At 44.9% G+C, this 15,822-nt stretch overlaps 1 protein-coding gene across 1 annotated transcript in view; it reads right to left on the bottom strand.

Moving 5' to 3' along the window:
• PTPRN2 (protein tyrosine phosphatase receptor type N2) overlaps nt 1–15,822 on the bottom strand; it is a 1,475,949-nt gene that overhangs the window by 81,245 nt on the left and 1,378,882 nt on the right. The window contains exon 15 of the mRNA XM_045290142.1: nt 14,095–14,242. Within this exon, the coding sequence (XP_045146077.1) occupies nt 14,095–14,242 (148 nt within the window). The remainder of the gene's footprint in view (nt 1–14,094; nt 14,243–15,822) is intronic.

Genomic DNA, 15,822 nt, shown 5'->3' with positions numbered 1-15,822 from the left:
AAAAAAAAGAATGCTGTGTGTTCAGGACCATCCCACAGTCTTCCCAGGTGTCTCCTCTTTCCCTTTGGCCGATTTTCTACAGCCTGCCTCTATAAGAAGCATACCCGTAAGAATAATAGAAAATTATTGAAATGGATGATTTGGGAAACTCCTGAACTTGCCGTTGGTGTCAGAAGTGAGCGAGGGCTCATGTGAACTCTTTCCTCTATGTAGTTGGACACTAATTCCTGTAGCTGGGTTCACAAGTCGTGGGCAGTCTTCACAGTCTGGGAACTGTGCCCTCGGATTTTGCAGTTTGGCTAACTTGGAATCAATAACATGAAGGAAAAAGTTCTGCTTTTAAATCTTTTGGAAACACATAGCTCAAACTATAATACCATCACATATTTACAAAGAGTCAGAGTGTTCTGTTCAGGGCCATGTCCGTGGGTCATCATGCAATGCTGCATTGAGCAGACTGAAGCAAACATATTCAAAAAGCCCTGTTACATCTCCTAAGTGGTCTAAGAAATTAAGAGGGCCTGTTTCACTTCCCAGCACCAAACATACCCACACCAGCTCTCACAGGGAAGTGATGGTAGCTTGAAATCTGCTGGCCATGGGGCTTGGTGGTATATCTGGTCTCTTACATTGTTCCATCACAATCTCCTTCACGTCTCTCAAATGGTAAACCCACAGAAGATGACCAGGTTGGTTGGTAGGTGAATGGCAGTGTAGGTAAACTATAAGAGCCTAGAGCACAGCAGGGTCACTACCTTCTACCCACTGCAACCTGCTGCTCAAGAGAGTTTCTGAGCCGGTCAATCTTGATGGCAGCAGACTGCCTCATCTTTGCCCCCTGGAGCAGCTAGTGGGTTTGTATGGCCAACCTTTAGAAGCCTAACACCTAACCCAGGAAGCCCTTTGAACCTTTGACCATCCTCTTAACGTCGCATAAATCTCACCCTTGTGGATCTCCATAGAAAAGGAACACTCAGTGAGCAGAGTGGACGGAAGGAATCACCCTGCTGTTCTCAGACTGCTGCGGCCTGGAAGAACCCACAAGGAACCATTCTGTTCTGGTCGGTGTTCTGTCTCTACTGATTTGTTTGCTGTTATATAACCTCAAATGGGTTTTAGTTTCTTCATCTCTTAAACATACGGTTGACCTAGACTGTCTAAAAGGTGCTATCAGTCCTAAAAATTAGGGTTATGTAAGAAGACCAACAAACAGACGCGAGGCATCAAATAAAAGACTCCTTCTGAGCAGAGGTGACAGGCAGATTGATAGAGGAGAGGCAGCACTGGCAGGAGGTTCAAACAGCCTCTGAGGTGAGTCATGGGCACATGCTGTTTGGAAACAGCAACTATTGGGGTATTAATCTTACAGTCATGTCAGTGCAGAGAGGTAACATCAAGACTGTCATCTTCAAATGTAGTGGGCAAAATGATGAATGGAGAGGAGTATGATAATGTTTGCTTTCCATAATTTTGTGGCATACACATAAGAACAATTTTGCATAATAAGAACATAGATAGCAACCAAGCAAAACCATGCCATCTGCATCATTCTACCGAGAGACCATCAATCATCACACATTTATTATGACTCTACTCTGTGCATAGAGCTGTTAGACCCTATGACTGCTATAAAGAAATACCAGATAGACAGATGATAAGAAATGTACCTGCCTCCAAGGTGCTTAAACTCCACATAGGTGGGCACCTTAGACACATTTAAAAAGATGGACACCATTCGGTATTTTACTGAAAACACACATTGTCAGCAGAAAAAATCTTGGACTCTAGCTCTGCTGACTGAGAAAACGGAAGGTTTTTTCTCTTCCAATTGAAGGTCAGGACATTGAAAGGGAATTCATGGATATGGAATGTGACCAGCTGGCTCTTCGAAATGGGGTCTAGGAACATGATTATTAGTATTATTTCCTCCCCCAGATTTAATGCCAACTAGGATGTGTCTGGAAAAACAAAGACAGAAAATTTAGCAGGGCGCTTGCCATTAGCTTAATAGAGATTTGAAGTATGATGGGAAGATGTGGAGGAATGTCTAAACAGACAATAAGAACAATTCATTTGCATGGCAAAGAGGTGGATGGAGACAGCAGGAAGGCAGTGGAGCTTCAATGGTCGAATTCCTGCCTCCCGTGTATGCTTAGTTCCTGGCTAACATACAGATACCACCCGTCTCTCGGTGGAAGCTTGCGTGCTGTTATGATGCTCAGCAGGTTTCAGCTGAGTTTCCAGACAAAACAGACTAGGAAGAAGGTCTGACCCATCTATTTTCAGTGAATGACAATTCTCTGGGTGACAATATGATGGGGACAGCACAAGGCTAGGAGGCACTTTTGTTCTTCCATTGTCACGAGTTGGGAGGTAACTGAAGGGCAGCTAACAATGATAAAAGGAAACAGAAATTCTTGAGAGAAAAGAATAAAAAGAGAAGGAACCACACTTCTGGTTTCATATCTATTCATGACTAGAGCACAAGGCATGAATTAGTAACTCAGTGACCTGCGCATTTCAATTCTTTCATGACCTGTGGGACATGTACATTTTCTACCTCTGGGGCTTAGTGGGAAACTCTGGTCCCACTTTTAGTATATGTTATCATCTGGTGGGGCCCGTATAATTTCATGAATCTGAAGAAACTTGGCCTCATTCCATCAAATCCTGAACCACTGATTCCCTTGAGACATATGCTTCCCACTAATGGTATAAAAAAAATCTTCATTACCATAAAATGACTTTTCATTTCACTCAGAATGCCTTCCATGAATGAAAACACATAGTTTCAACAAAAATTCAAAGCAGAAAATAATAATTTGGTCTTACACAAAACAGCAACAGAGTCTTATGAGACCACAGAGCCTTGGTGGCTTGGATTCGTGACTGGCACATGGCAATCGGGACAGGAAAAAAATGTGCACAAGAATGAGTCGGGGGTGCTACATTCTACGCCCAGCGGTGGATGCTATGTGGCAATCCACAGAGTTGAGCTGGAAGCACGGTGACAATATGTGGGTCACGATAAAAGGAGATGGAGAGAAGCCAATTGTTGAGGACTTATAGTCAGTATACAATTTACATTCAAAGCAACATGGCCCAGAAGCTTCCTAAATCCCCAAACGCACAACTACTACTTCAGCATATAATCATCCTGAGTCCCATCAGATGGAAAAAGTAAAATCGAGAAAGTGGGATTATCACTTTAATTGCCCATAAACAGTCTGTAAGTATAGGTCTGAAGTAACGTCCAGAGCTGTAGTCTGAAGTAAGAAACCCTTTTGCTAGAGACTGCTTCACTTTTTCTCCGTTGCTATCATAAGCACCAGCAGCTGAGCTTTCTAGCCCCATTTTTCACACGGCAACAAACAAAAATATCTGCTTTCTGGGAGCTACTGTAGCAATGATCATGTGTAGAGAACAACAAAGCCATGTTCAGAAGCTAATTCTGAGCGAGCTACCAGGCTTTCTCACAAGGTCAAATGAGTACCTCCTTCTCATCATCTTCCAGCATGCACTGCCTCCCCTGTATTAGTGTCTGAGGTAGTTAGTTTATTGTGCCAACCTGGCCAATAAACACATGTTGGGTTAACTGAAGGCAGAGGGATAAATGGCTCAGTGAGCCTCATCTTTCTAGTTCTCAGTCTTTTGCTTTGTGATGGTCGGACCAGGGTGTAGCTGCCTTAGTCAGTTCCCTCTTCAGTTGGCAAGGCTCACTTCTTGTAAGACATCCCCAAGGAGAAGCCGCATGGACCTAGCCTGATGCAGGCCTGGGTGTTGGAGCAGCCGGGTGGAGACCCCTGCCAGCACTGAGATGTTTATACGCTCACTGATTTGCCTTTCCTCCTGCAGTTGGCATCATAGCGTGTGTTTTGTGAGATGGAGGAGGACTTTGTGGATTAGTGTCAGACATATAGGTTAATGTTGGACTTTGGGGTTTGGGTAGCACTGGGGTTGGGATGTTTTCTTGATGTACACTTAACCTTTATATAAAACTCTCTCTTCTACCTGAGTTTCCGTGGATTTGTTTCTCTAAAATACCCAGACTAACACAGTGTTCTATTACTCTGAAACAAATTACCACAAGCTTGGTGGCTTAAAACAAACAAGCAAGACTTATCATCGTACAGTTCTGTAGGTCAAAACTTTGGTTCCTTCTGAAAGTTCTAGGAGATAACCCCTGTCCTTGCCCTTTCCAGTCAAGAACGGGAACTGGAATGCTATCCAGAATGGGAATGGCGGCAGGCCGAAGCCTGGTCAGCAAGCCAGGGAAGACTCTCGACTGAATGCATTGAAAACACCATGGCTGCACTCAAAGCTGGTGTGCAACCATGAGACTATGAATGGCGTTGCACTCCCCAGTACTACCAATTACCTACTCCATCTCCCACACCAGGCTGCTCCCAGGGCTCACTGCACTGCTTCCAAGCCTCCCATTCTGGGCCTGTGATTGGTTGGCATTCCTGTTCTGGTTAGAATTCACCTAGCTTTGTCAGCCACGACTGAACCTGCTTGAGGTCCTGTTTCCAGCTTCTAGAGCAGTGGTTCTCAATCTGTGGATTGAGACCTCTTTGGTGGGGTCGAATGACCCTTTCACAGGGATCGCCCGATTCATAACAGAAGCAAAACGACAGTGATGAAGTAGCAACAAAAATAATGTGATGGTTGGGGGGTCACCACAACATGAGGCACTGTCTGAAAGGGTCGTGGCCTGAGGAAGGTTGAGAACCACTGCCCTAGAGGTGGCCTGAATTTCTCAGCTCAGGACTGCTTAGTTTTCTTTCAAAGCCAGCACCAGGGTGTTGCATCATTCTCCCACTGCAGGGCTCTGCTCTTCGCGTCAGCCTCGCTCTCACAGTTGGTGAGGACACGGCGAGGCCATTCAGCCCACCTGGGTACCCTCAGATAATACACGAACTCACTGCCACTCAGTCAAAACTGAATCATAGCAAACCTATAGGACAGAATGAAACGAACTACACAGGGTTTCCAAGACTGTACATCGATACAGAATCACACTGCTACATTTTTCTCTTGTGGGGCAGCTGGTGGGTTTGAACTACTGATCTTCTGGTTAACAGCCTAGCACTTTAACCACTGTGTCACCAGGGCATCCTGAATCTAGGGTAGGCTCCCTAGTGTAAGGTCAGTTGATTAGCAACGTTCAGTCCATCTGTGACTTCTGTTGTCCTTCACCAAAGAAAGTATAATTTCCACCAATTCCAGGAACTGGGCTGGGACATCCGTAAGGGCCATCACTCTGACTAGCTCCACTCAGCAAACCTCTTAACAAACAGCACACGCTGACTCTGAGAGCCCAGAATTCTACTGCCTGCCTTAGACCACATATGTATTTCACATTTCCCTGATTCAGACAGGAAAAGCCCACCATGGGGCTGGAAGCCCCATTCTGCTGAAAGGTACGGCCGCTCTACTGGCAAAATCAAAATGAACAATCAGAAAAGGCAAGAGGAGGCAGAAGAAAAATAAAGAGAAAAGTGAGGGAAGAAATCAGCAGCACAGTTGATAAATTCTGATTTACTCTTCTAAAAAGCTTTACACCTTGGAAGCTGAAGCAAGAAATTAGTTCTGCGATAAACCTGAATTAATATGCAAACAGTTGCTAGAGGGACAACCACCTCGGCAGAAAACTGGCAGAATCATCTTAAACAGAATGTAGGGCATTTAATACAGGAACAGATAAGAAGAATTCAGCTCCAGATTCTCTAGAAGGAAGCCCACCCAAAGAGAGCCGAGATACCCTAAAAAGCAGAGGTCTGACAATACAGGGACGAATAATCTCTGGTAAGAAAGGGAGATATGGGCATGCAGAGAAACCAGTGTGGTTCAAAATTTCAAAGGACATGTGCAGACTACGGAACATGCCTGGGGGACACGAAATCAAGGATAAATACAAAAGCTTCCGGAAGGCTGATTCCCAGGATGGGATGATGGTGCAGAAGACAGGGCATATCGGATGAGGCTCTTTAGTTGTGCTTAGAGAAACTACAAGACCCTCTCGGATATAACACCCCTATTGGTGCAGACAAAATAAGTCCAAGCGATGGCAAAGAGCACAATGACTCACCTACTTATTTGCTTTTGTCATCTCTATGGAAGAGACTGCTTTTCCAAACTAGAACGGTTCAGAGAAAGACCGTTAGTGTGGAGTTGAACCCCAATGCAAATTCACAGATGGTAAGAGAAGGTCAGAGAAAACCGGTCACTGCAAAGGGTCTGGTCACCAGGCCCACATGAATTCTGTAGCAGGTTTTTCCAATTGCACGTGAGTTGTAGAAGTGTGGCCGGTCCAGTTTCTGCAGGATCCAGCTCTCATGAATCTGGCCACACTATCAAATAGATCTCTACACAGGCAACATGTGATTCTTTATGAAAGGAATGGTGATCACTAGGAGGAGAAAGACTGTGTGTGTGTGTGTGTGTGTGTGTGTGTGTGTGTGTGTGTGAAGCTCTGCTTTATTTGATAACAGCACATTATTAGAAAACAGGATTGTGTCTAGAGAGAATGGCTTTTCTTTAATCATTTTGTTGGCGGTTCATACAGCTCTTATCACAATCCATACATCCAATCATTGTGTCAAGCACATTTGTACATATGTTGCCATCATCATTTTCAAAACATTTTTCTTTCTACTTGAGCCCTTGGTATATCAGCTGAGAATGGCTTTTTAAGAACAAGTCGTGTCAGAAAAAAATTTGTTTAAAAGTTGGGGGATACTTTAAAATAAAGAATAAAGAGACCTAACAGTCAAAAAGCAATGATGAAACTTGATTATATTCTGCCACTTCCCAGAAGTTGTAAAGCCTAACGAGACTATCTGAGGGGCTTGATTATAAACCAGATATTAGAGGATATCCAACACTTGCTGAGTCTCATAGTTATAATTATGGGATGGTAGTTTTACAGAAAGGAGTCCTGGCAGCGTAGTGAGTTACTCGTTGGGCTGCAATCTTCAAGCTCAGCAGTTTGAAACCACTAGCCTCTCTGTGGGAGAAAGACAAGGCTTTCTACTCCCATAAACTGTTTCAGTCTTGGAAACCCACAGGGGCAGTTCTACCTTGTTCTACCGGGTCACTGTGAGTTGGAATTGATTCAATAGCAGAGTTGTTGAGTTTTCTAGAATATTATATATTTAGGAAATCGGAAACTTACTATTAAGTAACTCAGCCACCAAAAACAAATACAGCTCCTGTTGGACACAGGCTATAAATGTGGCCAAAGCTTGAGTAATCATGTTTGGATCCAGGTGGTGGAAACAGAGGTGATTATCAAACTAGTATTTCAATTTGCTTGAATGTTGTAGACACTTTCATAGTAAACAGGGTATGGGGTGTGGGGGAAGTATCCCTTGGGGCAAACTATTTAAATTTCTTTAAGGTTCTTTGACCTGCAAAGCAGAGATGATAATATGAAGCACATAGGGTTGACATGAAGCTTGAAGTGCGATATTGGGCAGGACGCATTTAGTATGGTAGCTAATATGGGGTGCTTGATGAACAGCTCTCCATCGTATTAGAGGTTCCTGGACAACCCTGAACCATGGAGACCGCCAGACAGAATTGTCAGGCCAAGTCTTAGCTCATTGAACAACTGTCTAGACTACTCATTAATGGATCTGTGTCAGCACCGAGAAAGTACTCTTTATTGCTGCACCCTGTTTCTATCTTGTTGAATATGTTTTTAATCAATGGCTTGAAGGCACAAAAAATATGTTTATCAAACGTGCAGATGGCAAAAAGCCGAGGGAGGGGCTATGGTGTGTTGAATAAGGAATCCAAATCCTTTTGACAGATTGGAATAATAGACCACATCCAACAAGACACAGTATACTAGAGATGAATAAAGGGTTCACTTCTCCTGTTAAAACAGACAAACAACAATCAAAATAAGCAAACACAATTGTGTAAGGAGGGGCAGGGGGCTTGTGGATCCTTGGCTTAAGGGTGTCTTAATAGAAAAGTCCTTTTTAGTTGAAGGCAAGCTCATTTATCAAACACGGTGGGATCAGTAACTGTGGCCTCTCTCTGTGTGTGTACTGCCCAAACATGGAAGACACACAGACACTGTCCTCTGACACACAGACACTGTCCTCTGACCTTGAGGAGAAGGGCGGTCTTCTGGACCAGGAAAGCCAGAAGGGTTCAGAAATGTATGGACCCCACTGCTAGGTCTCCACCTCGAAGACCCAGACTTTACATGGCCCCGAGACCCCTCACCACTCTACAACTCTGTAAATAACACTCGAAATGGAATGGTGATGACCTGAGACTGCAACGCCACACACAGGCAGACAGCTTAACATGCAGGGTCTCGCATGAAGAAAGAGAGCCAAGAGAATGCAAACTCCGACTCTGAGGGGTTAAACTGTGGCAGGTCAATGTAGTGAATAATCAGAGAACTCAGCCCTCCCTCTGTTCTTGGCACTAGAGGGCACTTGACTCACTCCTGGAAGGCCCGTGTGCCCTGTAGTTTATAGACAACCCATTCACACCCTTGCCCACGGAGCGGAGCGATAGCTTCATGAGGATTGCTCTGGGTCTAAAAATAATTTTTGAACCCTTGTTTGCACCCCTCAAATGAAAAACAAATCCTGCGGTCCCAGAAGAGTTTCTGCCTGGGCTATAGCAATGTAAAAAGCCACAAAGAATTTGCTGGAAGATTTTTTTTCCAGACCAATAAACAGGCAGCTTTTCTAAAACTGAGAGGCCGAGAGTGAGCTAGCTCTCGAGAAACCTGCCACACGCCTCACAGAAGGGCAGCCAGGCCAGGAAGTATCTCCACAGGTGAATTCCCTTGTTGAGATAAAGCCTATGCCCAGAACTGTTTTATGAAAAAGAGAGAGAGAGAGAGAGAGAGAGAGAGAGAGAGAGAGATGAAACTCCTCACACTGACCAGTTTTAAGAGAATTTATCCATGTATTGATAATTAAAAGCTGATTTGCATCATTTTGAGTTACTTGGAAGCGACGGAAGCTGAGTATGTCTCTGAAGGAATTCTATACAGGGTTTGAAAACCATGTTGGGACCCAAGACATATTTGGAAATGCATTATTTTCTGTGTATCTTAAGGTCACCAAGGGTTAGAGGTGACTCAGTTGCATCCAAAAACCAGACTTAGACCAAGTACTTCAGTCCTTTTACGTGTTTCAAGATTTGTTTCTGTGCCACTGTGTTTTGCATGGGAAAAAAACGCAGGCATGTTTTCAATCTCACAAAACCTATTGAGGTTCTGAAGGTCAGTGTCCCAAGGAACACAGAGGGCTTTGGGTGGAAATCCCCTTTCTCATCGGTCCAGTCGGGGAAATAATTCCTGGTAGGGACTCAGAGGTGGCCTCTCAGGGAGGCTCGAGGATGACACCTGACACACGATATGCTTCGGAAGTCAATGGAACTGTTATTTTTTTGTCACAAGATAGCAAACGGGGAGCCAGCTTCTGAGAACTTCTGTCCTTTCCTATCTGACCAGGCTAGTGGGGAAAGGCCCAGGGCAGACTAGAGTCTCTGCCTTGGGGTATAAAGTCACAACTGTAAACTCTTTCACATTAACATTTATTCTTGGTTTATTTTTCTCTCCAGGGAGCAATCCTTCCTCCTTCCCACCTGTCCTTCTTTATTTTATTGTGATAAAATATATGAACCAAAACATTTTCCATTTTAGCGACTGTTAAGTATACAGTTCGGTGATATTCATTACATTCCCCATTAACCAATCCCAAAAGTTTTCCATTAGTCCAAGCAGCAGCTCAGCTCCCTTGCAGCAGGAACTTCCAGGCCCCTCCTTCCGGGCGTTGGAATCCAGTGAAAAGCTTCTATCTCTCTGCGTTGGCAGTATAACCTTTCAATGAGTAAAAACAGGAATTGACTACACTCTGCATGCCTTTTTGTCTTTATGGATCGGAGTCCTTTGCCTTTCATCTTCTTCCGTTTTGTGCATTTCTGCTACTCTGCCTGCATCTGCTTTCCCCGTGTTATTATAATCCAGATTCAAAACCCTTTTTGTTGTTCTGAACATACTATACCAAATTAGCATCAGATTACTTTTCTTAATATAAAAAGCAGATGAGAGAGATATTGCCTGGTTATTTAAAATGCAAAACACTTAACTTTAATAGCAAATTAAGTTCTTTGCTTAATATTAAACTTCCGAGATAATACTACCAGACCAAGCACAGTGTCAGTTCATCAACACACAAACATTAGTTCCCTTCTCCTTTGAATGCTAATTAGGATCGCAGTAGACCCTCTGGGTTATAAAAGGGCATGATTTCCTATGCAACTTTCCACATGAATTGTCTCTCAGACTAGGCTGGCATCGCTCCAGAGCCAGGAGCTGGAAGGTCATCGTAGACAGGAATCAGAGCAAAGACACGCAAGAGGAAGGTGGCATGGTGCTGGGTGGCCCCTGGCTACAAAAGAAAGAGCTATGCTGGGATCATAGGAGACCCAGTGGAGTAAACTTGGTGGATTTAGATTAGGGAACATCTTGCTAGACAGGAAATCCCTTTACTCCCTTGGGTGTGGCTGACAGAGGTCCATCGGGCAGTTGCTTGCAGGATGGGCTCAGAGCAGAGATGGAGGCAAGAGAGAGATCAGAGGACCTCAGCAGGACCAGGGCGGTGGGCTAGGAAGAGTACGTAAGGGGTGAACCTTTACGACCTTTCAAAACCAAGAGACAAAGGCTGAGTGAAAGTAAAAGAAGCAAATGCAGAGAAGGTACGGAGGCATCTGGCCCAAGACAGGAAATGAGTAAGACCACTGACAGAAGTGTGGCAGCTGGTGAGGACCAGTGCCCTAATTATGCTGGTGTTTGCTCTCATACCATTAATCTACGTGCTGATAATAAAATCAATATAAACTTTCAGAGCTAGGGAACCACTAGGAGGCCAATACTCTCCAGTATCGTCGCTTTATGACAGAGGAAGTCCTAGAGGAAGATGACCAGACAAAATAGCGCCAGGTGTTAAGGAGGAGAGTTTGGGAAGACCAGCAGGAGTCTAAGCCAGCGGTTCTCAACCTGGGAGTTGTGACCCCTTTGGGGGTCGAACGACCCTTTCACAGGGATCGCCTGATTCAGTAGCAATATTATTGTGATGAAGTAGCAACAAGAATAATTTTATGGTTGGGGGTCACCGCAACATGAGGCACTCTATGAAAGGGTCTCAACATTAGGAAGGTTGAGAACCACTGGTCTAAGCAACGCCACTCTCCCCACCCATTGGCCAAGTATTCTGTTTCAGAAGAAATAGAGATTGAAAGGTAATGATAAGATTTCCTCACAGCAGTTTGGAAAGTCAGTCAGAGGGGGGTAGGTGACACAAGCATGTTCAAAGTAGGCTCGTTATCAGAGTTGCATCAACCAGTGCCTCTGCCCTGCCCTCTCTGACGGGCTTTTCAGCCTCTGACAACAACGTCATTTTGTCACACACTCCTACAGCTAAGATTACCAAGTCAGGCATCCATGCTGACAAAGGAACACTGGGAAAGCGGGGAGAGAGTCCCAGAGTGGCACCAATGGTTAAGGCACGCAGCTGCTGACCCAAAGGGCAAGGTTCAAATCTTCCTAGGGGCACCTCCGCAGAAAGCGTGGGCCATCTGCTTTTGAAAAATCAGCCCCCAAAGACCCCTTGGAACCCAGTGCAAGTGTGCAGCACCCAGAGTCACCCCGAGTCGGAAGCAACTCTGTGAGCAATTGGTTTTGGCTTGGCTTCTTTGGGAAGAGAAGGCACTACATGATAGACAACCTCTTTCTGACGCCCAATGTCCAAGGCAAACAAAGAAAGGATTTCTCAGCTCCTGGGAGCTGAGTCATCTGGCTTAGCATGACACAGACAGAATCCAAGGTGCCAGCGAGGGCTATCGGGGCACAGAATGGATACACCACGGTCATGTTTCTTTCATGTTTGAGGGTTATCATTGGAGGGAAGGGAGGCGGAGGACAAGGAAGAAAAGGCTGGCTATCACACTGAAATGGACATGTTCTCTAACATCTAAAACACCTAAAAGGCACCCCGGTGGCACAGTGGTTAAGTGTTTAGCTGGTAATTGAAAGGTTGCTGGTTCAAACCACCAGCCACTCCTCAGGAAATCTGGCCCCCCAGTCTCATCGAGATGGTAGCCTTGGAAAGTTCTACTCTGCCCGCCCACGAGGAGTTGGAATCGACTCCATGGTTATGTGTTGTGTTTGGGGTAGACTTGGTTTTAAATCAAAGGCCTGGAAACCCAAATACACAATCCAGTCCCTGGAAGGCATTCAATTAAGTGCCTTCATTTGCGAACACATTGATTTTGGGTCCTTGCGACCCAGCGTGTGTCAGAGAACTATGCTCTCTGTAGGGTTTTCGGGAGCAGATTTTCCAGAAGTAGATCACCAGGGCTTCCTTCCAAGGTGCCTCTGTGTGGACTTGAACCTCTAGTCCACATGCATAGTGGCTGAGCCAGTTAACTATCTGTCCCCCCAGGGCATGCATGTTCACTGAATGAGCAAATTTGCCCCCCAATCAGCAAAGAATTGAAAACCTGGTTCCCCGTCTTTCCTTTAAACAGCCTGCCCTTTGAGAGTGCTGGCCACAGGTTATTCGCCTCTGAGTCCTCCCACTGATCAGTGGTCGCCAACTCCTGAGTCCACTTACCTGCTGATTTACTTTTCACCTGATAGAAAACCCGTGAATCCCAACAGCTCCTCCTGCTAGGGCTTTTTAAGAGCAACAAAATAGGAATAGAGGCCTGCTCTGTAAACCAACTAAACTGTACGGGAAAAAAACAACAACTTTCTACTGAGAAGTGGGTTTTGAATTTTACAAATGTCTTTGACTACCTATGTTGGCTCCTAGAGAAAAACAGAATTCTAATGTTTATAACTATTTGACCCTAAATGTTGATCAGATTTCCACTGTTTGAGGGACAACAGATAGAGTGGCAGTGGTCTGGGGCTGTCTCCAGAGGATGCCAGTGCCTCCTCGGGAGGACAACAAACAGATCAATGCCCAGAACTGGCTCCCAGGAGGAGAGGCTGGGACAAAATGACCATCACAGTTGGGGAGACATTGGTCTTAGGCGCCTTTGTCGTGCTCATTGGAATTGCGTGTGTCTTTGTTGTGCTCTCAAGGGTGCAAACTAAAGATATGGGTGCTACATCAAAGTGTGGTGAAGAAAGCAAATGGTGCCTGGCTATCAGAAAGAATAGCGCCTGGGGTCTAAAAGCCTTGCCTTAAAACAAACAGCCATCTAAGAGAGGCGCCGACTAAGTTCTCACAGAAGAAGCGCACCAGCCAATGTGATCCAAGAACTGCAAATAACAAGAACCAAACCCAAAGGAGGGAATCGTATTAGAGCTTAAATTCTGAACACCTGTTTTGCAGAAGACTATGGATGACACTGAATCCTGAAAGCCATTCTCAGGGTTCCTCGTGCAGATTAAACCTCTGCTGAATCCCCACTGACTACAGACCAGGGATGGGAAAGGCCTTGTTATCAGATAGTAGAGTGTAGGGTGGATTACAGCCGTCGAAGTTAGGTCAAAGTGTGACGTCTTGTCACTTGATTTCCCACTCGATCCAAGGTCCAATGGCCCCGTTTTATTGTTGTTGATTTTTAAAAATATTTTCTGCTTTGCTTTTGATTGAGGTTTCATTCTGTTGTTTTGGGCCTTTGATCTGTGTTTTGTTTTCATTTTGTCCATTTTTGGTGTATGAAACCCAGGATAGATAAACGTAGAGAGATAACAAGTGGATTAACCGTTTGAAAGGGCATGGCAGGGGAGGTTGGTGGGAAATGGAGAGCTAACGATGAGTACAAGGAAGAAAAATGGTGCTGGAATGGATAGTGGTGATGGATGCACAGCTCTTATGAATGTGACTGAACTAGTGCAATGGGTGATATGTGACTTGTATGCCAGTGAAACTGTTAATAATAAATATTATTTTTAAAATGTTTAAAAATTAAAAAATAAATACAAGAAAAAATAAGAAGGTGCTGTCTACAGCTGTGAATAATGAATCATCTCCCCCACCTCCCGCCCCCCACCCACTCAGTGGCCACCTTTTGGGAAGAGAAGTGACTGGTGGTACATACACGTCAGCACGGCCAAACAGCGGTTCTTCAGCAGGTTCTCCTCCCTCTGCGCCACCAGGGAGCTGTTGGGCTCTGCCTGGTAGGCACACAGCGCCTCCCACTCTTTCTCCAGGCGATTCTTGTTCTTCAGATGGTCTTCCATGTAGGACTGGAACATAAGCAACACAGTCAGGAAATGGTATCTGGAGGAACATCAGTCCCTGCGCATCATTAAGGGGAAAGCTAGTTGGCTGACAGAGGGTTGAGCTCTCCTGTCCCTTCAGTTGGTGACCGAGGGAGCTGCTTCTCATACTAGGTCAACTGAGAAGCTCATCCACTTGCCAATTTATTAAATGCAGCACGTGCTTTACTACTATTTGTGTGGCCAAACATGTGTGTGAAGGGCCTACGAAGAGCAAGCACAAAGACAGGACAACATTTCATTGTGTGATATGGTAAGTGGACAGGAGCAGGAGCAGTGCAACGGAAGTTAATTGTCACAATATGAGTGCCACATGCGGACGTTAAAAACACATTATGAAGTTGATTCTTCAGGCACTTATGAACTGGCAGAAAATGACCAACGTGCACCTTAAAAACCCAAACCAAACCAATGCCATTGAGTCGATTTAGACTCATAGTGATGCTATAGAGCAGTGGTTCTCAACCTTCCTAATGCCACAACCCTTATACACAGCCTCATGTTGTGGTGACCCCCCCAACCATAAAATTATTTTCGTTGCTACTTCATAACTGTAATTTTTCTATTGTTATGAATTAGGCGACCCCTGTGAAAAGGTCGTTTGACCCCAAAGGGGCCACGACCCACAGGTTGAGAACAGCTGCTATATAGGGTTTCTGAGGATGTAAAAATCATACGGGAGCAGACAGACTCATCTTTCTCCCACAGTGCTGCTGGTAGGTTTGACCCACTGACCTTGGGGTTAGCAGTCCAATGCTCACCCAACAGTGCCATCAGCACTCCTTAAATACACCTGAAACAACTTCAATACCAGTATGGGAAATACAAATCAAACGAAGTAGCAATCTGTGGGTACTCCCTAATGTCTTCTTGCAAGCAAACAATATTGTAGTGGTGGTGATGGTGGAGGTGGTGGTGGTTAGATGCCATCAAATAGGCTCCAATCTTGGGGCCCCCATGCTCAACAGAATGAGCCACCACCCAATCCTGTACCATTTTCACCACTGTTTGTATGTGTGAGCCGATTACCCCAGCCACTGTGTCGATCCCTCTGGTCAAGGACCTTCCTCTTCTGCATGACCCTCCTCTTTACCAAGCATGAGTTCCTTCTCCAGGGCCTGCTCTCTCCTGGCAACATGTACAAAGTATGTGAAAGAAAGACTCACCGTCCTTGCCTCTGTCCTTGGCTGGATTTATATGGTAAGGCAGATCCGTCGGTTCTTTTGGCAGTCCATGGTAACGTGAACTATTCTTTACCAATACCATAATTCGAATGCATCGATTTCTCTTTGGTCTTCCTTATTCAGTGTCCAACTTTCACATGCATATGAAGTGAATGAAGATAGTATGGCTTGAGTCAGGTGCACCTCAGTCCTCCAAGTAACATCCTGCTTCTCAACACGTGAAAGCAGTCTTGTGCAGCAGATTTACCTGATAAAATAACTCATTTGATCTCTTGACTACTCCTTCCATGTGTTGATTGTGGATCTAAACAAAACGAAATCCTTGACAATATCAATCTTTTCTACATTTATCATGATGTAACT

The sequence above is a fragment of the Echinops telfairi genome, unplaced genomic scaffold, assembly GCF_000313985.2.
Source record: "Echinops telfairi isolate 266 unplaced genomic scaffold, ASM31398v2 ScPeMD7_31;HRSCAF=116, whole genome shotgun sequence".
In the NCBI taxonomy this organism is placed as follows: Eukaryota; Metazoa; Chordata; class Mammalia; order Afrosoricida; family Tenrecidae; genus Echinops; species Echinops telfairi.
This window is presented reverse-complemented; position numbering and strand designations above follow the sequence as displayed.